This window comes from Balaenoptera ricei, chromosome X (assembly GCF_028023285.1).
Source record: "Balaenoptera ricei isolate mBalRic1 chromosome X, mBalRic1.hap2, whole genome shotgun sequence".
NCBI classification, from domain to species: Eukaryota; Metazoa; Chordata; class Mammalia; order Artiodactyla; family Balaenopteridae; genus Balaenoptera; species Balaenoptera ricei.
The window spans coordinates 38,156,813-38,180,350 of record NC_082660.1 but is presented as its reverse complement, the minus strand read 5'-3'; the positions used below and the strand labels follow the sequence as shown (position 1 = coordinate 38,180,350).

At 36.0% G+C, this 23,538-nt stretch overlaps 1 protein-coding gene across 4 annotated transcripts in view; it reads right to left on the bottom strand.

Annotated features, from left to right (window-relative positions):
* Positions 1 to 614: 614 nt before the first annotated feature.
* The window catches only part of USP9X (ubiquitin specific peptidase 9 X-linked), a 120,312-nt gene continuing 97,388 nt past the window's right edge, over positions 615 to 23,538 (bottom strand). For all 4 annotated transcript variants that reach the window (XM_059911599.1, XM_059911598.1, XM_059911601.1 and 1 more), the window contains 14 exons: positions 22,116 to 22,306; positions 18,352 to 18,525; positions 15,497 to 15,638; positions 13,493 to 14,246; positions 12,975 to 13,098; positions 11,886 to 12,111; positions 11,247 to 11,376; positions 8,366 to 8,551; positions 7,699 to 7,919; positions 7,379 to 7,467; positions 3,745 to 3,901; positions 3,270 to 3,482; positions 2,809 to 2,904; positions 615 to 987 (listed from right to left, as the gene is read on the bottom strand). In XM_059911599.1, the coding sequence (XP_059767582.1) occupies positions 850 to 987; positions 2,809 to 2,904; positions 3,270 to 3,482; positions 3,745 to 3,901; positions 7,379 to 7,467; positions 7,699 to 7,919; positions 8,366 to 8,551; positions 11,247 to 11,376; positions 11,886 to 12,111; positions 12,975 to 13,098; positions 13,493 to 14,246; positions 15,497 to 15,638; positions 18,352 to 18,525; positions 22,116 to 22,306 (2,841 nt within the window). In that variant the 3' untranslated portion in view covers positions 615 to 849. The remainder of the gene's footprint in view (positions 988 to 2,808; positions 2,905 to 3,269; positions 3,483 to 3,744; positions 3,902 to 7,378; positions 7,468 to 7,698; positions 7,920 to 8,365; positions 8,552 to 11,246; positions 11,377 to 11,885; positions 12,112 to 12,974; positions 13,099 to 13,492; positions 14,247 to 15,496; positions 15,639 to 18,351; positions 18,526 to 22,115; positions 22,307 to 23,538) is intronic.

The window sequence follows — 23,538 nt, the reverse complement described above, 5'->3', positions numbered from 1 at the left end:
TGTCAAACATTAGATGTAAGCAACATATGTGTAACTGAAAACCACCTGTTTATCACATTTCTCCCCTTGTTTTGTATTTTATATTCTAGGTGTAAGACGGAAAAGCTCTGAGCAATACAGCTGTCGCACTGGGACAACTGCTGTCATTATGGTAATTTTTTCCTCATTGGCTACACTAACCTGGTGTGAAGCCATGCTACATGTTACAGCGTAACTATAGCTTCAAAGTGATTAACCTAACCTCAGAATAAAAAGGCAATGAAAAAGATCTAGAAACAATGTTACATCACCAAATTTTCCACATCAACCAAATAATTTAAAGGTTACCAGCCTTTCACTGCTCATAATAAAACTGACTCCAGTGGCAAAGAATTAACATGAAACTATTGGTGTGGTTGAAATGGATGGGCTCTGGTTTGTTGCTGTTGGTTTATTTTTTGTTTTTGTAAAGGAGTTGATCCAACTGCCGTTAAGGCAGGCAACACTGGTTGCAGAGTGCAATGGGTATAACAAGGAAATTAACTTCTGTAGGTTTTGTAGATCTGTGAGTCTCATCAAGAAAAAAGTTTCTTGCTTAAGAATTAACAGTCAAACATTAATATACTATATACACCTTTGCCATTTACACGTTAGCATCAGGCCATTTATTACAAAACACTATACACTTTCCACTGCAGGCGGGTTATATATTGACAGCAAATTTCTGCAGGTAAGACAGTGAATAAACTTTCCACTCCATGTTGATTAGGAATAGTTTTTCTAGTTTTAAATATTAGCCAGACACAGAAAAAGGTTGGACTGTAAGGCCTGGGTGCACAGTCTTGATGGAACCAGTTAATCATGTGCATTTCACTGATCCTTCGTCTGAGGTGGGGATACTTCTTCACTGCCTTCATAATTTTCTTGTGCTCGTTGGCCAGTTCTCTGAGGGTTGTTCATGTGATGTGCTGCTGGGCCTGTATACGGCTGTCCATGCACATGGTTATTCTGGGAGGGGAGAAGAGATCTGCATGTTAAAACTTTTCATATATTAAACTTCATCTTTAAAGATCACAGGCTGAAGTTTGTGGAAATGTAAACATTTCTTTTATTCCTAGGACTGACAAAGAGTAAATACACTTGGGCTAATGATGGAAAAGAAAAAAAAAAAAGTGGTTTGAAAGAGAAAAGGTAGCCTAAATTCAAACCCCAAAGCCCCAAATAAGAGCAGTGTAGGTCTGTTTAATTCTTTGGCCAAAGTGATTTTAAGTGCCAAAAATTATTTAGATTACAAGTCTGACAAATAAGGGATAACACAGCCCATTACTGCTCGTGGTAAAAAATATTCATGAAAAGTATCTGTGAGCTGGAACACATCTATCCTCACTCTTCTGAGCACCTTGAAACTCCCATATGAGAAATCTGAATGAATGATCATATGAGGTCTGCATGAGCAACAATCCGGAACACAGGATGATGTTAATGAAAACAAAACAACACTGAAGATAGTGGATTAACCGGGCATGATTAATATATGAGTTTTCTCAGGGCCGAGGAAAGTAACTCTTCTCCTTGTGGATTTGGGTCCTTAATGTTTTAAACCCCTGAACTCTCATTTTTCTGTACGTTCCCCACCAGTCAAGCCAAGAAGATTATAGGCTTTAACTTTCTATAATTTCTATTATGAAAATTATGAATATGCATTTTCCAGTCATATTCAACATTTCTAGTCAGCATGCTTCTACTTCCACCCTGAAATATAAGACAGAATGCTTAAATAATGGTTCTGAAAGCATGGTTCCTAGACCAGTAGCAGCAGCAGCTGGGAACTCGTTAGAAATGTACTGAGGGGGCTTCCCTGGTGGCGCAGTGGTTGAGAGTCTGCCTGCCAATGCAGGGGACACGGGTTCGAGCCCTGGTCTGGGAAGATCCCACATGCCGCGGAGCAACTGGGCCCGTGAGCCACAATTACTAAGCCTGCGCGTCTGGAGCCTGTGCTCCGCAACAAGAGAGGCCCCGATAGTGAGAGGTCCGCGCACCGCGATGAAGAGTGGCCCCCACTGGCCGCAACTAGAGAAAGCCCTCGCACAGAAACGAAGACCCAACACAGCCATACATACATACATACATACATACATACATAAATTAAAAAAAAATAAATTAAAAAAAAGAAATGTACTGAATGAGAAACGCTGGGGTGGGCCTAGCACTCTGCTGCAACAGCCCACCAGGGGATTCCCATGCTTGTGCAAGTTTAAGGACCACTGCCTCAAAAGATCTGAATTAGTCACATCTGGGGTTTAGAAAGTCACATCTCATTTAGAACGTTTCTTCATCTAAATTTATTTAGTTATTGATTTCACAGAAAAATTCATGGAAATCTGTCAAATCCCTGATTTTTTTCCAACAATTTTTACTGTCATTGTCCTGCTTACGCTAAGTAATAGGCAAACACTTCTTCCTTCACTGCCATATCTTAGTGCCTTCAAAATCCACTCGCACACTTAACCTAACAGGAAATGTCGTCTTAATCCATTATACTAAATATTGATTGTCATTTTATATTGACGTGAATAATCATAGTTTTACGAACTTCATCTACTAGTACAAGAGGGGGCACATATCTGACCAGGAAAACACCACAGGGGCAAGCTCAAACATGCCACATTGTGACCCCATGCCAACCATTCCTCTTTTGATCATGCCCCCAAAGCTAGTCTAGATAATCCCTCGATTACTTTACAGTCACAACAAAAAACTTAGCCATCCTTTAAATAAAGCATAAAGATTGGTTCCAGGGAATAAAAACACGAGCCAAGCCCAATATACCTGCTGATACTGAGATCCAGGTGAATGGGGGTATAACGGGGCATCTTCAGGTGGAGGCGACTCATGCTCATCAGGGGCATCTTGGTCATCTGGCTCCTGATTTTAAGTATTTAAAGATAAAGAATTATGTAGCCAAATTCAAGTTTATTTTTAATTTTTTTTCTATTTGAAATAAACTCTTTAAAATCTAAAAAACTGACCCACTAACAACTTTTCTTTTACTACAGATAAACAAAGTAAACTGAAAGGAACCTGATTTGGGTTCTCTTAGAAATACTAGATTCAGGCAATTTCACAAATATTTCTCTAAAAGAAGGCTCCCTCATTAAGACCACATATAAATAAAACTTCAACCTAATTTTTTCCCCATTATCATTAATACATAAACACTGGCCTATAAAGTAAAGAATTACTTTGCTTTCTTCCATTTCTATCTGCTGCACACTGGTGGCTTTTTTTACCTCCTCTGGACAGAGTTCACAAGCTTTTGCAAGTGTCATCCTAGCACTATGGGATCTCTCCAAGAAATAACCATTTGATGTTTCATTGCTTTGCACCGGAGGAGACCAATTGTTGTAAGTGTACTGAGGATTGCCAGTGTATGGTCGTCTTTCAAGTTCATCTCCAAGCCATTCCACTGCCCAGGTCCACTTTCTTTTAAGATCTCCATTGCCCTTCAAAAGAAAATAAAACTATATATGTAAAAGGTTTTGGAATGCTTTTCAAAGGTAACTTTAAACGACAACTCCAAATTCTCATAATTCTCTTCTTTTAAAACAGAATCCTTAATTCTGATTCAGATTTCTACAAAATTATATGTGTGTGTGTATATATATACACATATATATATATATATAGAGAGAGAGAGAGAGAGAGAGAGCGAGAGCGCACGAGAGAGAGAGAGAGCGAGAGAGAGAGAGGGAGAGAGACCCTCACCTGCAGAATCTGGTAAGCAACAGGACAATTGCTAAAGAGAGCTACCATACATTTTATACACTGGTATGCTCTTTTTTGATAGTGATTCTTAGAGCGCTGGATTGTGTCAAAGAGCCCATCTCGGTCATCTGGGATTCCTTTAAGTGCATTATGAATTCTGAAAGAGAACCAGATAAATAAAAACTTCTAAAATCAAATAGCAGCTAACATTACTGAGTGCCTACTATGTGCCATTCAATAAATGTCTTTGATGTACTCATGTAATCTAATGCTAGACGTTAAGTCCTCTTCTTAAACCCTTGAACACAGATAAGAAAAATAGAGAGGTTAAAAGGCTTGCAACCCAAGGTCATATGGCCGCCTGGTACCAACTTATTACCAATCCAAAATGACAAATATCATATGATTCCAGTTATATGAGGTATTTAGAGAATAGGCAAAAATCAGAGAAAGCAAGAATAATGGGTACAGAGTTTCAGTTTGGGATGATGAAAAAGTTCTGGAGATGGGATAGTGGTGATGGTTAACACAATATTGTGAATGTACTTAATTCCACCAAATTGTACCCTTAAAAATGGTTAAAATGGTAAATTTTGTTATGAATATTTTACAATTTTTCAAAAAATATTTTAAAATTTACCTGCCTGCAATTCTACTCTAAGCTATATATCCAAGAGAATTGAAAACAGGTGTTTAAAAAGAAATACAAAACTTGTACATAAATGTTCACAACAATATTATTCACAGCAGCCAAAAGGTGGAAACAACCCAAATATCTACCAACAGATGAACGAATATACAAAATGTAATGTACCCATACAATGGAATATTATTCAGCCATAAAAAGCAATGAAGTACAGATATGTACTCTAACATGGATGAATTTGAAAACATTATGCCAAGTGAAAAAAGCCAGATACAAAAGAACACATTGTATGATTCCATTCATATGAGATGTCCAGGCAAGTCCTGGATATTTTGCCTATGGACAGACCAATTCATAGAGGTAGAAAGCAGATTAGTGGTTGTCAGGGGCTGGGGGATGGGAGGACTAGGGAGTGACTGCTTAACTGGGTTTGGATTTTCCTTCTGGAGTGATGAAAATGTTCTGGAATTAGACAGTGGTAATGGTTGCACAACATTGTGAATGTACTAAAAGCCACTGAATTGTATGCTTTAAATGGTTAAAATAGTGAATCTTATGTTAAGTGAATTTTACCTCAGTAAAGAAACATTACCTAAAAAACCTTTTGTATACCTTATATTTTACTTAATAGAACGTTCCAAATCAAAATTCAAGTTTGCTTTGTTTTTTTGTATTACATGCATTTATAAAATCTGTTTTGTTTGGAAATCATGACTTTGTAATTTTGCAAAGTTTAATCATTTCAGACCACACAATCAACCATGTACAGGCTTCCTGCTACTTAATCTGAAACACTGCAGTGTATATTCTGTTTTTACCTTCAGTTTTGTCAAGTGATAATGAATCAACTGCTTTCAAATGCCATTTTTATCAATATTATCTTTCCCTCCCTTGTTCCGCAATGCTTAACGGTGCCAGGCCCACGGGAGATGCTCCATAAATACACACTGCTTACTACATGACCTAAGAGCCCACTATGAGAAAATTATTTTCAAGCTTGGTGCCAGGGACTCGTAACAACAATCATTACACAAAAGTCAAATTCCCATGTTTAATCCTGCACACATGCCTTTAGCATTATTACTTGCTCTAATGAAACAAGAGAACTAAGATGTGGCTAATTGGCTTAAAGCTATAAATGCATACAATATTTTCAAAAGAAAATAATGAAAAGTTAGATTCCATTTCAACCAACTCTTAAGTTTCAGATCCTTTGATCATATTGAGAAGAGTAGTGGTAGTATTCAAAATAAGTGGCTACAGTTTTAGAACTACTAAATTTTGTGTTTAATGAAAATTGATCTCTGGTTTAATGCTATTTTTACAATATTAATTCAACTGTTGGAACTCTATGATGGTAATTCTGGTGAATAATTTGAAAATATTATTTCATGAATTCTGGCATTTGCAATCTCCACTAAGACTCAAGATTTTAATTTCTCTTTAAGCATTCTGTTGTTATAAAACTTGTTTTCATGTTTCTGTTATTGATTGATTGATTGATTGATTGATTATGTGGCCGTGCCGTGCAGCATGTGGGATCTTAGTTCCCCGACCAAGGATTGAACCCTTGCCCCCTGTAATGGAAGCGAAGAGTCTTAACAACTGGACTGCCAGGGAAGTCCCAGGTTTCTGTTTTAATTATTACACTGACAGACAGGAGGCAGTCTGTTATATGGATTCTCAATTGTTTCCCAACATAAACTCTTACACTACTGTCCATGTAGGGAGGGAAGTTACACAATCTGGCAAAGTTGCCAACCAATTCCATAGTTCATCATCATCTGTATTGCTCTTGGGATTAAGGATAATGTATTAAGCTTTTACGTAAAAAGAGGAATTCTGGAGGAACCTTGAGGGACAGCTAAGCTGGATAACCTTAGTCCTAAATTAATAAATATTAAAAATAAAATTTAAAAATTAAATAATAAAATACAAATAAATAAAAAATTGCTAACTCCTAAACCTCTCGTACGTATATTGAAAAACTAGTTACGATTCATGCTCATTTATTCACGGATTCCATATCTGCAGTTTTGCCTACTTGCTAAACTTTATCTGTAATGGCAAAAATCAACTCTTTGCAATTGCAGTCACGTGCAGAGTAGCAAAAACAACTGAGTTGCCCAACACACATTCCCATCTGAAGTGGAACAAAGTGATATTCGGCCTTGTTTTAGCTCATACTGTAAACAAGTATCCTTTTTCCCATCTATTTCAGTGACAGCTTTTCACATTTTTGTGCTTTGTGTTATCTCACTGTTTAGAAAGGGCCTCAAATGTGTAGTGCTAAAGTGCTGTCTAATGTTCCTAAGCCCAAAAAGGCTGTGATGTGCTTTGCAGAGAAAATGTGTGTCAGATAAGCTTTGTTCAGACCCGATTTATTGTGAATTCAACGTTAATAAGTCAGCAATATATATTAAATAACGTGTCTTTAAACAGAAACACACATTAAAAACAGGTTATGTACTGATTGGTTGAAAAAAAAAAGTAACCAGAGACTGGCAAGAACCTAACCCTGTTTTTTCCCCAGGAGCAATGATTTAGTATTTGCTCATTCAGTGTTCACAGTGACTTTCAGACCGTCAACTACCATGAATAATGGGAACTGACTGTACTTACTGAAGGCACTATTTTTAGATAACCAAGTGTTATCTCATGTAATTCTAAAACTAACGTAATCTAATCCTAAAATAACCCTAGAGCATCATTAATGAAATTGAAACATTTACAAAAAAAATCCCCCCAAACAAAAAACACAACAATTGAAAGAAAAAGGTTAGTATATTAAGTATGCAACTTGGGCAATGAGAGCAAAATATAAAAAATGAAATAAAACTGTGAGGAAGGGGGGACCTTTTTATTCATTCTTATGTTTTGTTTAAGATAAAACATTTATTAGATCTTCAAGAGGTAAACAAAAATATGTGCCGACTGGTAATTTCAGTTACTCTAAAAGCTGGGCAAGGAACAAAAAAGGGTATCTACCTGTGAGTCTGCCAGGAGTCCTCAATCAGTAAGATCTGCAAAAGCAGATCCAAATAGGGCCGGAGTTCATAAGTATAGGAATATGCAACCTAAAAACAGGTAAGACATGGTGAAGAACTTATTTAAAGCAGCAACAGTGGTGATCCTTTCGTAATGTGTAATGTATAAAAATATCAAATCACTATGTTGCACACCTAAAACTAATATAATTGTAAAGTCAATTATACTTTAAAAAAAAACTATTTAAAAAAATAAAAATATAAAATAAAGGAATAACAAATCAAATTATAGAGACATATGAATGTATATTTTCCTTTAACCTGCCAGAGAAGTTCACTGAGGACAGTAGATGAGAACTGAGGATTCTCCCAGCAGCAAAAACGAAGCAATTTGACGGTTTCTTCTGAGTTACTGCAGTCCTCGATGATTTTCTTCACATAACTTGTCCTCACAAATAAAATGTCTGCCACATTCTGCTGAATTGGCATTATAGGTTGTGATAAATTAGGATCACCAAAAGGATTGGGAAGAGGAGGATTACCTAGAATACAGATTTGTCATCAATGAAAAACGAATCGGCTTCTCCACAGAAAATAGCTTATGAATTTTTTATTTTATGAAAATAATATTTTAAATCAAGTTTCCTGAGTACAACAAAGAAAGTAATATTAAGCATTATAATGATCACATATATCAAGATGATAAAATGTAAAACTGAAATGGCAACACTGGCGTTTTCTTTATATAAAAGTTAATTCTTAAACTACTTTATAAACAAGGTACCAACCTCAGTAACAAGTAGACAGAAAGATTCCCTTTAAATATGAGAAAAAGGTGCAGGACTCAAAATATTATAAAATATTCCAAGCATGGACTTTCAGACTCTCGTTTTATTTTTAAATATCTTTGGAATTACTTTGAATCAGGTACTATATATGGCCAGCAGTACTTTAAAACCAATGTAAAGAATGGAGTATTTGACTTTACCGTTGATTGAAGACTGCATTCTTGACGAGACATTGCAGCATCGGATTAGCTGTGACACTACTGAGTATAATTTGCCTAATTCAGCATACTGATACTTGATTGGAGGACCTGGACCTTCATCTAAAGACACAAGCATAAAGGTAGCAGGTACACTCAATTTCAGAAGCTGTGTCTTCTCCGCCACACCTACAATAAAGAAGGGAGAAGCAGGAAGAGAGGGGAAGAATTATATGAGAGGAAAGAACTGGGACGGAAGGGCTTCATAATAAAATATTTTTCTACAACTTTTATGATCAGAAGATCACTTTTGGTTAGCATTTACTTACTTTAGCAATCAGAACCAAAAATCTACTGAGTTAGTATAACTGGATTTAAGTATTAAAATGGTTAAACAGTGACTATGACATTCCAATCCTACTGGGCATAAGGAAGAGAAACACTTTCTATGGCCTGGGGAGTCTCGAGAACTAGCCTCGTCTGCAATCCTCATCATTAGGTGAATGACGAAAACTGAGAAATAAGAATTCTTTTATGAATTGCCTTTCTTCCTCAGCCAAGCTTCTTGAAAGATGCCTAAACTCGTTCCCTCTACTTTCTCGTCTTCCCAGTCCTCAACCCATGCCTATCTGGCTTCTGCCCCCTTTTCTGGTTTAAAGCTAAGGAATAGTTCTCAAACCATAACCATTTCCTCCTTTCTTGGGTTCCTCTCTTATTTTCTTTCTACCTCTTCTTATTCTTTTTTTTTTGTTTGTTTTTTCTTATTCTTATTTGTGAGTCCTCCTTCCTCTCTTCAAAAGTGATGGTCCTCAAAGTTCCCACGTCAGGCTATCTTCTCACACCGTATACCGTATGCCTTCCCTGGACGATCAAACCCACTCTAATGGCTTCAAGTTCCAGCTATTTTCATTCAGCTGATTCCAAAATATTTCCAGACAAATAGACCACCGCTCTACTGGACATCTCTATTTGGGTGTTACAAAGACTCAAATTCCCTGTCCACGTTCTTCCTCCTGGGTTTCGCCTCTCAGTACATGGCACTACTACCTGCTCAGTTTGTCAAGTTGGAATTCTGGGCATCATTCTTAACATCTCTTCTGTGTTCCCCTTCCCTGAATACGCAATCACCAAATCCTACTGTCCTTATCTCCAATAAAAAGCACCAGAATCTGACTACTTGTATCCCGCTCACTGCCAGTTCCTCAGTATAAGCCACAACAACGATTTTCTATCTATAGATGACTTTAACAATCTCTAGTCTTACTCCCCAATAATCCATTCCAAACTGCAGCCTGGATCTTTCTAGAAGCCATGTCTATTCAAAACTCTACAATGGCTCATCAATGCCCTCAGGATAAAGTCCAGAATCTCTCACAAGGCTTGACAGAATAGCACAATTAGAGAATTCTACTCACCACTCCTGCCATCCTCATATTACATCAATTCTAGTCAGACTGAATAACTTTCATTTCCTCCAATGAGCCATGCTGAATTTATTCCAAGTCTCTGCACCTGCTGTTCACTCTGGATGGAAAAACTCAACCGACCAATTCCTACATCTTCTCCACTAAGTCCCTCACACTCCCCCTATGATGTACTTCCATAGCACTTTGTATTTTCCCCATTATAGCCATAAACATATTTTATGGCAAGTACCTTTTAATTTGCTTCTATACCCCATTAGAAAATAGGTGTCTTATTTATTGCCATGTTCCAAGAAGTATAATAAATACAGGTCCACAAATCCCTTATCTGAAATCCTGAGATTCAAACAGCTCTTAACATCAATATAAACAAAGTTCATTCATAAAGTCGCTGTGAAAATCTGGCCTGAACTGACAAGAGGCTATTTACATCTTCAATCATCCCCTCCCAGTGTGAATATTCACGTGTATGATTACAAAGTGCTGTTTCGGACCCTGCTCTAGGGATGTTACATAATTCAGGGCATATGGGCTATTTTACCTTTCTTAAAACCAAACAGTTCTGAACCACAAAGCATATCTGGTCCTAAGGATTTCGTATTAAAGTTTATAGACCCATATTTGCTTTTAGCAGGGAAATTTTAATTAGATTAGATTATGGACCAACGATGCATGTTTTCTGAACAGGGAATACCTAAAAAGGGAGTTGAACAGAGTGAGATTTTTATAAATACCTAAGATTTGGCATTTCTAAGTGTGAAATACAGATTCCCCTTATGTTTGTTTGCATAAATATTCTTTTCAACTACAAATATGCAAGCATCTCCAGTATGGGAAGGTAAGGGAAAAGACGACAAACGCAAAGTAGAATGTTGCTTATGTTAAAAGGGCCATGGATCAACTGGCGATTGGTAAGTTCATGCACAAAAAACCTGGAATGACAGGGATGTTTGGGTTTAGAACTTAACATAAATAACAGGTAATTTAAGTGAATATTTATATTATCCCCGATTTTAGTTTAGTTTACGTCAACAAAAACTTACATACAGACTAAGTCCTTTACCCAAACTTGGTGAGTATTACACATCCATCTGGGACCTTTTGAAAATGTGGATTCCTTGTGTTAGCTCTGAGAATTCTTATTCAGTTGGTTTGGGATGGGGCCTAGGCATCAGTATTTAAAAAAAAAATAGTTCTAGCACCACTACTTTAGGAGATAAAAATATGATTAAGATACAGATTTTGACCTTTGTCTGGTGCAGAGATAAGACACATGCATAAATAATGATAAAATACAAGGAGAAAAGTGCAGTGTAAAAAAAAAAAGCTTCAGATAAAATTCACAATAGGTTTTATGGAACACTGTTTCTATTTTAGACCAGGTTATATTTCATCATGTGACTTACATGACATCATTACTTAATACATTAAAAGAGAATTATGAAAACTTAAATTCTTACCTAAATTGGCATACATTACAAACAGGTTGAAATACTGCTGTAAATGACGCCCATGCTCTGAAACTTCTCTTCTCAGTAGATTTAGTACTGCTCTTAGTAAGTGATCACTCAGGCTTAAGTTGTCATAAGCCTGTAAAGGATAAAACATTGGTTGTTTTTCAGCAACAAGGTGCACGTATGATATAATTCTCTTTGCATGAAAAAGGGACATGCACATATACATGTTAAATATAGGCAGAAATTTCTGGAAGGACTGATCACACAAGAAATTATTAAAAAGGGTTGCTTTTTAGGAAAGGGGATGAAGATCCAATGTATATTTCATTATAGAGGCTTCATACTGTTCTAAGTTTTAACAAATGGAAGTCCATTTAAATTTATATAACAGTAAGTGTATAACTAAGCCACTGAATGTAACTGAATTAACAGAAAATTCCGTTATGTTTTAAAGAGCCAATAGTCACTATTCACTGCTGGGGAGTACTTTAAATGCAACTCATATAAACATTGAGGCATCGGACTCTGTGGTTATTACGTGCTCATGCACGTTTGTTAGGTAAACGTATCAAACAGATGCACATATATCTGTGACTTCAACTTCCAGGAAACAGAATTTATTTCTGTTAACTGGGCAATTACCTGACTAGAAGGTCCTGGAGATGCAAAAGGTGAAGGACATGGCCCATCTTGCAAGGAAAAATGTGCAATAAAAACTATAAGTTTTGCAAATGCACCTCTCACTTCTGCACTAGGGCACTCCAGAAGGTATTCAGAGAAGCGATTTGAAACATTAAAAAGGACATTGTGAGCAAACCAAAAACGTACATTCTTGCTGTGACGAAGGAGAATACATAATGCATCATACCTAAGACAAAACCAAACAAAAATCTATGAATATCGATTCAGTAACATGTTTCCTATAGTACAGGGATGGGTCTCTATGAACCAAACAAACAAACAAAAAAATCAAAGAACTTCCTTTACTACTGGAGGGAGAGAACCAGCAATGGTAGCTTCTAGCACTAATATTAAAAAGATAAATACTATGACTTGGTCTATTTTCACAGAGTGACAAAATAAATAGACGAAAACTTACACAGTCCTCTACAAATCCATGACCAAACTCTTCCTAGGTTCAATGACAAAACAATAATCCCCATTCCCTTAACATCTTACTACTAGAATAGTAAGTAAATATTGTTGAATCGAGGTATTATAATGGCCTCTAAATTTATACAGTTAAAAACTTAAACTCATTTTAAGTTTCTACCTTTTTAATCTATGGCTGAATTTAATCTAGGGAAGCTAAAATGTTAATACTTTTGTGATTAGATAGCTTAGACTTTTAAGTATCATCCTGTAATGTTTTGTACAGAGATGTCAAAGATATGATACAAGGTAACAGAAGCAGAAGCCAACTTCTGAATAATAAAAGGCGGTATTTAATCTCAGTAATTATTTTTTAAATTTATTTTCTATACAGGTTCTTATTAGTTATCTATTTTATACATATTAATGTATATATGTCAATCTCCCAATCTCCCAATTCATCCCACCACTCAGTAATTATTTAAATATGATTTCTCTCACTATCGCTACCAAGATTTTTTAAATTCTGCATTCCAAATCTGAAATGAGATTATCATGGCTTGGAAAAAATAAAGCAGTATATTAAAGAACCAAACTAAATGACAGTAATAATAGGAATGAAAATTCAAAGCAATGTACCAATCACTGGCAGAGCCACGGACTACTTTCTTGGTGTGAAATCCTGTGGTAAAGAGGAACCTAGCGGCAAGCTGAATACTAATCATAGTGATTTCTTCTGCTTCAGGCAACAGGTGATCTTGCCCTAAAAATAAAATGTAGATTAAAAAATAGTCAAACAAATTTCTGTGCTCAAGCCCCATTTTCATTTTCAAAAACAAATCTGCATTATCAACAATTTTCCAAGTCCTAACTATGTTAAAACCCCTGGGCTACTTATGAAATAATTCTTAGTAGTTCAGTAAAGCACCCTTCAACTAATGCTTGAGTAAAAAAACCAAACTGTTGTAACAAACAAAAGCTCCTCTGTCTCTAAATGGCAAGACAACATATAAAGCTCAAAGGTAACAGTCATCTGAAACATGACTTTAAAACAACCAAAAAGAGAGAAAACAAACACGCTGATGCCTGCTAAGAAACCTTGCAAGTAAAAGAAGAGGTATGCTTTATTACTAAGAAGCTAAATTCGTGATACTTACCTGGAGGAGGATTTAAGTGAACACCATTACATGTAAGCAGTTTTTTCATAAACTGAAAATATTCCGTACTGTACTGCATTCGGTTATGCATGAATTGCACATTCTGTTTCCGTACACTTCTCTCAATGGCTGATGGCATAATGATCTGATGGGGTCTTGTGGTGATAGCAAGCTCTGATATATACCTTATCAACTCATCATCTTGGTCTATTGTGTCCAATCGTTCATAAAAAAGTATATAAGCATTCCACCACCTTTTCTGGCGCCTGTATGACATGCGCTTCATCATGTGATCGAATACTTCTCCCATGTACTCTCCACCAAAACACTGGTTTTTCATTTCTTCATCGTCATCCATTTTACATTCAGTTACATCTCCATCATCAAATTTATACCAGCGATTTCTCTCGCCATCTCCTCCGTTCCTCTGAATGATGTAAGAGTAGTAATGTCCCCCGCTCGCCTGACCGCTGTGTACAAGCACCCCCACAAGTCTGTATTTCGTGCTTCCTGCTGGCTCACTGTCAGACTGCTCATTCTGTTGTATCAACTGACTCTCTGGGTTTACGTTATCTCCTTCCAGCTTTGCAACACCGGCAACTGTGTAAGGTTCCATGTCCAGTTCGCGAGGAAATTCAAAGTAATCATTAAACTTGATTGCACATTCTCTTTCCCAGTCATAGTCGAATCGTTTTAGTTGGATAGCGAGAACAGGAGGTAATTTTTTAATAAGCAAGCGCTTTACAGTATCAACCTAAAATGAACAGAGCAAATTACTAGATGTTCTCTTATAATCCACTGCAAAAAACCCCCAAACTTAAAACTCTACTATTAAATTCTCAGGATTAATCTGAAATTTTAAGTATAAACAAATATATGATAATGAACATAATCAGAGCATTTCTGTCAGTTGATATTTTAAAAATGTTCACTAAAACTAATACGAAGTAGCTGATGCCTTTTGCTACAACTTGCAAAAATTAGTGATATAGACATTATTCGCTGTCTGATTTCTATATTGGAAGTGCTATCTAACCATTATTACTTGTTTGATATTTACTGTTATTTTAATGAAGTCTGCTGTGAGCAAACTACAGAAATATAATAATAGCAGCTAATATTTATTGGGCAATTAGGTGCCAAGTTATATGATGCTAAGTGCTGTCCAAGTAGTAACACGTTTAATCCTCACAACCCTCCCAACCCTGAAACTTAGGGATGAGACTTAGGAGTACTAGAGAGAGAACTTGCCTCAAGTCTTAGAGCTGTGAGAGGCATGGAGTATGGCTTTACAGCTCATGATCTCAACCTCTAGATTTTAATACCTCTCTAAGTGGTATGTAAAGTCAAAACAATACAGGTGACTTAGAGGTGAGAGGGCTTGGGAGCCCAGAAAGATACACATTATTTACCATATGTATGCGTAAATTGTCTCTCCTAAAGAACTGTTAAATGCCCACAGACAAAAACCAATCAAGTGAGTCTAAAAATCTGATCCAAGTGGTTTAAAAAACACAGGTGGTAGAAGAAATCTTTTGTGGCTAAATAAAGTAATTAACAGTTTGGCTTCAGCAAACTTCTTGGTCTTGGGTAGCAACTCTGGACATGAGAGGAGAAATGTTTTCCTCTATGAGCTCTGTAGCTTCGAGGAGTTCAAGAGCAGGTTGGTTGAATATGGATGAAAAGTGCCTGTGTAACTCAGACAAGAGACTGATATTAAGCTACTATGACCTCTGAAGTGATTCACTCTTATCTTTACCTGTTTTCCCTAGCCCTTCTGGCAATATTTTCTCTCAATTGTCTTTACCTGACAAACCTTTCTCTCAATCATCTTTACCTGACAGACCCTTAAGTCAGTTATCTTAACTACCTCTCTGTTACCACTATAACAAAGCAGGGTAGGGAATAAAGAGGGTGAATTTTGAGAGCAAACAAAAACAACCATTCTTCCAAACCCATTAAATGTAATCATAATTATTTTAAACAAAACTGGGCAATTCATACCTTTTTATTGCATTTTTCACAATGATAAGCATTTGCACCTTCTAATAAATCTCCTTTGACATATTGTTCCAAAGAATCAAGAAGATTTTGGTGATTTCTAATGTCTACATTCAAAGTCGTAAAAGATTCTTCACACTCGTATCTAAAGATATTATTTAGGAAATGATCAAAGAGAATTTATTCCTTAGTTTTCTAAACATCTTATTTAGTTATGGACTCAATGAAAACTACTTTTGCAATTTTTATAACATAACACAAAACCCATAAGTCATAAAATGTTACCAATAAATGACAGTTACCATTTATGAGTCACTTATCCTCTGCTGGGCATACATTAGGTTGTTTACACACTACACATAACAGGTGCTTTGTCTTCATGACAAATATTTCTCTATCACCATCTCCACGTCAGAGATGAGGGAAGTGGGGTTCAGAATGTGAATTTGGTCAAGATTACTAGGTGAAATGGTGTTTTCAAGCTAGGTCTGTCTGGCTTCACAGCTCAATCTCTTTAGAGTCTACCATGCTGCTTCTGCCATCATCTGTTTAGATCTATTAATGAGCTGAATTTTTAAATGTTTCTCCTCTTCCGTAATGGAAACCTTATTAAAGCACAAGTTTGAACACACAAATGAATATGGGATAAGCAATCAGAATAGGAGCCACAATCCCACCTTGTGGCAATTTTCTACCAAAGGAATTTTCAGATTTCTGATGAGACATTTTCATACATTTAGAACATGGGATGTGAGGAATTCATTCTCAACCATTAAATTCATTCACTCAACAAATACACTGAGTGCCTACCATGTTTAAAGCCCTGTGGGATAGTCAATGTTTAAGACAGTCCCTCATATTTAGGGCTTTTCAATTTAGTTAGGGGAAAAAGGTACACAAATAAAGGCATTTATGAGTGACATGAATGGAATATGAAGTATTAAGCAAACTGTTACTATAACTGGGGAACAGCCCATAGAAGAGAAAAGAGAAATTAGATTTTATGATTCCAGTTAAAAATTAGGACATTTGAAGCTGAGAAGTCAGCAAAGTTTTTCTGTAAAAGGCCAGATAGTAAATATTACAGGCTTTTTGGGGCCATGAGGTCCCTATGGCAACTACTCAACTCTGCTGTTACAGTGAAAGCGGTCAGACAGTAAGTAAAGGAGTGGGTATGTTCCAATAAAACTTTACAAAAACAGATGCAGGGCTGGATTTGACCTATGGTCCACAGTTTGTTAACCCCTGCTCTTGATAAATAAATACCCTAAAACAGATTGTCTCGGGACCCTTTATGTAACCTTCCAGCATATAACAAGACTAATTTAGTTGTGGAATAGGTATTTGAACTTCAGGGATTTTACTTAAGATCATGCTCTCTGGACATTTTCACTTGGTAAAGAAAATCAATAATTTCCAAATAATTTTGAAAACTGTCTAAAACAAACCAAGAAAAACTGACCAAAACAGATGACCACAAAATTTTATCTTTATCAGTAATTAAAAACAGGAGGTTAAAATGACAATTTTATTGTCCACCTAATGCACAAGATCTTTCAAAAGGAACAAAAGTTGCCCAGTCTCAAGATGGGAATAAAGACACAGACCTACTAGAGAATGGACTTGAGGATACGGGGAGGGGGAAGGGTAAGCTGGGACGAAGTGAGAGAGTGGCATGGACATATATACACTACCAAACGTAAAACAGATAGCTAGTGGGAAGCAGCTGCATAGCACAGGGAGATCAGCTCGGTGCTTTGTGACCACCTAGAGGAGTGGGATAGGGAGGGTGGGAGGGAGACGCAAGAGGGAGGGGATATGGGGATATATGTATACGTATAGCTGATTTACTTTGTTATACAGCAGAAACTAACATACCATTGTAAAGCAATTATACTCCAATAAAGACGTTAAAAAAAAAAAAAAAGTTGCCCAGTCTATGCAAACAATTTTATGGCCTCATTCAGAATGAGTAGTTTAACATTTACATATAGTATTAGCACTTCCTCAATCATTTCCCTGTGTTCAAAAATAAAGCACACACACACACAACCTATGACTGTATATAATGCTGTTTAGCCTTGCAGAAAATACTATCCTACTGTGATAGTCTGGTGAGAAGGGATTTCAAACCAACATTAATTGACAACATACATGAGAAGTTCCAAAGTGAAACTTCCATACAATAGGCATAAACGTGTATCTATCAGTAATAAACTTTAATAGTTAACTATTTTCAACAAGAGCCCTTAATCAACTTCCCCTTTAAGAAAACCAAAAACCAAAAACCAAAAAACACCAAAACCCAATTTGTTTAGTCAGCTTTTGCTATAGAGATTTTGTGTGGGAAACATACCTTAAAGACAATGACAGTAATCAATGTTATTTTCAAAAAGTCAGTATTTCATTTGTATAGGAAATAGTGCTCCATGCCTGTCATCTTCTAAACTTAACATATTTACAATATTATAACTATTTTAATTCTAAGATAAAGGGCAAATTCATAAGTAATACCTGTAGCTATGCAAAATACCATTTTATTTTCTTAGGCATGATCACACATAAGAACATGTGAGAGTATGAAATAGTAAGAGCTTAGGTGGAGTTAAAGGAACCAAGTATTATTTGACAAAAACAAACAGACCCATAAAGGTCATGAGACTTTTCTGTACTGTTAAACTTCATTGTAATAAAATGAGAAAACAAACAAAGCCCCCCCACAGTAGTAAGGTATGCGCAATATGTAATTCATCCAGCCTCAGGTATTTAGTAATCGGTAGCGTACTTCACTTTTGTACATAACTAATAGTAAAAATAAACAGTACAACATACACTTCAAGTATGAAATTAGCACTTACCTATGTGGGCAGCCTTGGCAAATCTTCTGATCAGCAAAGGAACCTCCTAAAACTTTACTTAGCATAGCTGGGTGTCCTAAGGCTTTCAAAGCTTCATCTAAACTATCCACCAATGAATTAAAAAATTCTAAAGCATCATGTTGTTCACGAAGATTAACAGGCTCACCCCAAAGCCTAAGAAATGAATGGAGTAAAATATGTAATGTGCGACACTCCCAGAACAATATATACAATATATTTTTCAGGAAAAAAGCAATACAACCATAAATGACACCACAAAAACTGAGATTTTATTCCTCAACTACAGGAAGTAGCAAAAAACAAATGCCGTTTATGTTATCGATTGCTGTGGGGAAGAAAGTGAGATTCATAGTAAAAGTGGTACTTCACTGGGGAAGAAATACCATGAAACTACTGGTGTGGCTGGATGGACAGTAGAGCTCCAGGAAGGATGGTTTCTGTAGGTAATGTAGTAGAAGCATGCATTTTGAATCCAACTGAAGACACTGTTAAAATTGGGTGGCTGATCTTACTCTTACGTAGATAATTACTACTTCATTTCTTTCATTTTGCTTAAATTTTGGGTTACAGATACAGTGCAAAGATAATATTTACTCTTAATTAAAGTGACTTTTCCGATCGAAAAGAGAAAGGTTTGACTTGTTTTACAGTTCATCTCTTTTGAATAATCTGAGGATTTAAATTAGGTAAATCAATCCTGAGAAAAGAAAATATCAATTATGTGAATGACAAAAGAAGAAGTGATACTAATAAAACCTAGGCACTGCTGGAAACTATGACATCTAATTTTGTATTTATAGAGTAATATACATAGAGAATATAAGTGAATTCATTCTAAGCAACAGATATGACAAATGTATTTTAAGTATGCAAGAGGAACTAATTGTCTTTTAATAAACTCCTTTGCAACACTTCTACTATGTAGCAAATAATCTCACCCTAATTATATTTCAGCTGTTAAATTTGCATATAGTGAGTTAGAAATCAAATATATCACTTGTTAAAAGATATTTTACAATGGAGAGATTTGTTAAGACACCAAGGGATCAAAGCTAACATCACCAATAATCAGATAAACTGATATCATGTGCCTTTGAATGCAATGCAATGAGAAGCATATAATAACATCACCTATGTAGTTATCTTGCCAAAAAGCTTAACTTGAATCTAATCATGGGGAAATAATCACACAAATCAAGAAAGTACCATAAAGGTCATGACAAGTTAGGGAGATTATTTTAGAGAAGACTAAAGAGGTAACAACCAAATACTTGTGATTCCTTCTAGGATACCAATCTGGAATTGGAAAAAAAAAGTCAGAAAGAATATTTTGGGGAAATTGAAATACATATTGATGAATATCAGGCATTACTAAATATTAAATTTCATGCATGTGATAACTGTATTAAACATTACATAGAAAAATGTCCTTATTCTTAGAGAATACATGTTGAAGCATGTAGGGGGGTTAAAGTGTCATATTTGCAACTATCAACTCGTTTAGAAAAAAACAAACAAAAACCAAAACCCAAGTATACATATAAGCAAATATGGCAAAATGTTAACAATTGGTGAATCTGGGTAAAGAGTATATATCATAAAGGTGATTATTATACTACTTTACCTTTTCTGTTGGTTTGAAATTCTTCAATATAAAAAATCGGGGGTGGGAAATGTGGTTAACTAACCCACATGTATCTAGAGTATATTATGTGTCTAAAGTGTAGATAATCCAAAAGTGCTAGTCTAGACAAACTGCGAGCTCCACTAGCATAGGGAGTAATTAATTAAGAAGTCAAAAATGCAAGTGCTTTATAAGATAAGCAATAACTGTAACTGAATGACAAATTTTAAGACAAAAGCTCAAAAAGCTTGAGAGTAATTTGGAAGAGGAGGAACAGAAATGCTAAAAGCCTTATGGCAGAGACGAGACAAGCTAGAGAAAGAATGAGAACCAGAATAGTCAGAGAAGAAGACGAGAGGTGTTGAGAGGTGATGGGACCAAAAGAGCAAAAGCAGAGCTGGGAAGGAGGGTGGTGCATGCAAGCCAATAAGCATGGATTAAGTAGGGGGCCTAGTTAGAGGAATCAGAAGAATTTATGCGGTGAGTCATAGGGAGGTCATTGTATTATGAAGCAGTGGTTTCAAAAGAAATCTAAGTAGTATCCTTGTAGGTAAAAGGGGAGCTGCTCTGATTGAAGCAGGGAAGGTGGACGAGAGCGGCAGTGTCAGGTGACCCTTTGCTTCTCTTGCTCTCAGCTGTCTGGGAGATACCTTGAAGGGATTCTAAGGAGTATTATTTAAGGGACTTCCCTGGCGGTCCAGTGGTTAGGACTCCACGCTTTCACTGCAAAGGGCTCAGGTTCAATCCCTGGTTGGGGAACTAAGATCCCACAAGCTGTGCAGTGTGGCCAAAAAACAGAAAAAAAAAAAAAAAAAAAAAGGTAGTATTATTTAAAAAATCCAATGCTATGAAGGATTATAGCATTCTCATACACAGTACAGATATGTGGTTGTACTACAGTATTTTAGCACAGTGCACGACATGATAGGCGATGATAAAAAAAACAAATGAAATAAATGAAGCCAGAGAAATAAGATCAAGACATAATCGAAGATTTTTAAAAAATTAACAACAACAACAAAACCCAATGTATTTATCGCACCTTTCCTATAAAATTGTACATTAGAATAGCCAAAGAGTTGCTATGGGGAAGTTTTCCTTTATAGATCTCCTCTAGCTAATAAATGAAAGAATGATAAAATTAGAATGTTGCCATTTTGTAATCCTGATGAAATGCTGCATTTAGGCAATGATGATCAATGGCTGTTATGAGACAGAGACAGACAGACAGACATTATGTACTTCTCCTCATTGAGGTCATCATTATCACCTACGAAGCAAGCCTTATCTATCCACTCCAGAAAAAGAAAAATCACACCTGAATTTGATCAAGCCTCTAGATCTCACTACCTATTTATATGACATACAGGGGACTGAGGAAAACAGAAAACACCACAGGGATCCCATCAATAAAATCCAGATGGGAAAATTTACAGAGCTAACTACCTGTTTGTTTGTTTTTTTTTCTCCCTAACAAATAACTACAAGGGTGAAAAAAGATTAGAAGAGACTAAAGAGTCATGTCAACATCTGCAGCATATGGACTTCACTTGGATCATGATTTCAAAAAATTTATAGTAAAACACAATTATGAGGTAACTGGGTAAAAGCAGACATTGACAAGGATATTAAGGAATTTTTATAAGACATGATAATAGTATCATGGTCATGTTAAAAAAAAAAAGACGTTAGAGATACACACTGACATATTTATGGATGAAATTATGTATTTGCTTCAAAACAATCTAAAAAGAAGTAGATGGCAGTGTAGATGAAAGAAGATTGGCCATGAGTTGACAACTGTTGAAGCTGAGTGATGAATACATAAGGGATCATACTCTTCTCCCTACTTATGTAAATATTAGAAGCTTTCAAAATAAAAAATTATTAACATCTTAAGAGACTAAAGAATGCTGCCTCTTACTATTACACTTTCTACCTCCTTTGGGGACAATGAGAAAACTAACCTAACTATGAAGTAAAGTTTGATTATTACTACTGCTTAAATATTAAACATAAAAGTGCCTTCCAGTATAGGTTTTAGAAGTTTAATGTTAGTGTCATGAGATAGTCATAAAGGTTTAAGCAGTATCCCAATTACTATTCATCCATAGTTTACCTGAACTGTTTCCAAAATCCTCTGGGCACATAGTACTGTAGTCGAGAAGCAGCTAAATGACCAAAGATGACCTGAAGGTGTCTTAGAACACCAATATTGTACTCTTTCCTATCTTCTGTTTTACTTAATGCTGGTTTCTCTTCAAATTGTTGAGGGTATCCAAATACATCATCTCTGGGATCAACATTGCTCTAGAAACCAAAAGTTATCATTAATGAGCTAATCTAACTTCAAAGTATAGTAAAAATATGTTGAGACAAATGCTAAACGATTAGTGAACAAATCACCTGTACTTCTATTTATTTCCAAAGCACTTAACTTTCAATTTATAAATTTTAGTTTACAATATCAGTGTTTATATCCCCACCCCTTTCACATAAGAGTTGTCATAAAGGAATAACCCTCACTAAGTATCGTAGAGGTAGGTAATATAGCAAAATACAGTAAAAGTGATTAACTTAGACTGAACTGGACACAAATGCAGGCTTTGCTACTTATAAGCTAAGTAACTTTGAGCAATTAAGTGCCTCATGTGTAAATGGGTTAACACATTCTTCATGTAGCTGTTGTGAGGATTATATGAGATAATGTATATAGAGTGCTCAGACTTGTAAACATTCAATACAATATACATATTAAGATTAGTAGTACTCTTCAACAAATGGTGCTGGAAAAACTAGATATCCATAGGCAAAGGAATAAGGTTGGACTTTTCCCTAACACTATACACAAAAATTTACTCAATAGAGATCAAAGATTTGAATGTAAGAGCTAAAACTATGAAACTCCTAAAACATAGAGCAAAAACTTCACGACATTGGATTTAACAATGATTTATCGGATATGACACCAAATGCACAGGCAACGAAAGAATAGAGACATACTGGACCTCATGAAAATGAAAAAGTTCTGTGCAAAGAAATTGGAACCCTTGCACACTGTTGGTGGGAAATGTAAAATGGTGCAGCCACTGTAGAAAACAGTTCCTAAAAAAATTAAAAATAAAACTATCAAATGACCCAGCAATTCCACTTCTGGGTAAAACACCCAAAAGAACTGCAAGAAAGGTCCTGAAGAGATATTTGTATACCCATGTTCAGAGCAGCATTATTCACAATTTTGAATTCCACCAAAAGGTGGAATCAGGGACTTCCCTGGCGGTCCAGTGGTTAAGACTCTGTGCTCCCAATGCAGGGGAAGCGGGTTCGATCCCTGGTCGGGAACTAAGATCCCGCAGGCCGCGCCGTGTGCACCACCCCCCACAAAAAGGTGGAAGCAACCCAAATGTCCACTGATGAATAAATGGATAAACAAAATGTGGTATATACAGTCAAAGGAATGTTATTCAGCCTCTAAAAGAAAGGAAATTCTGACACATGCTATGAAATGGTCGTTACATTAAGTCAAACAAGCCTGTCACAAA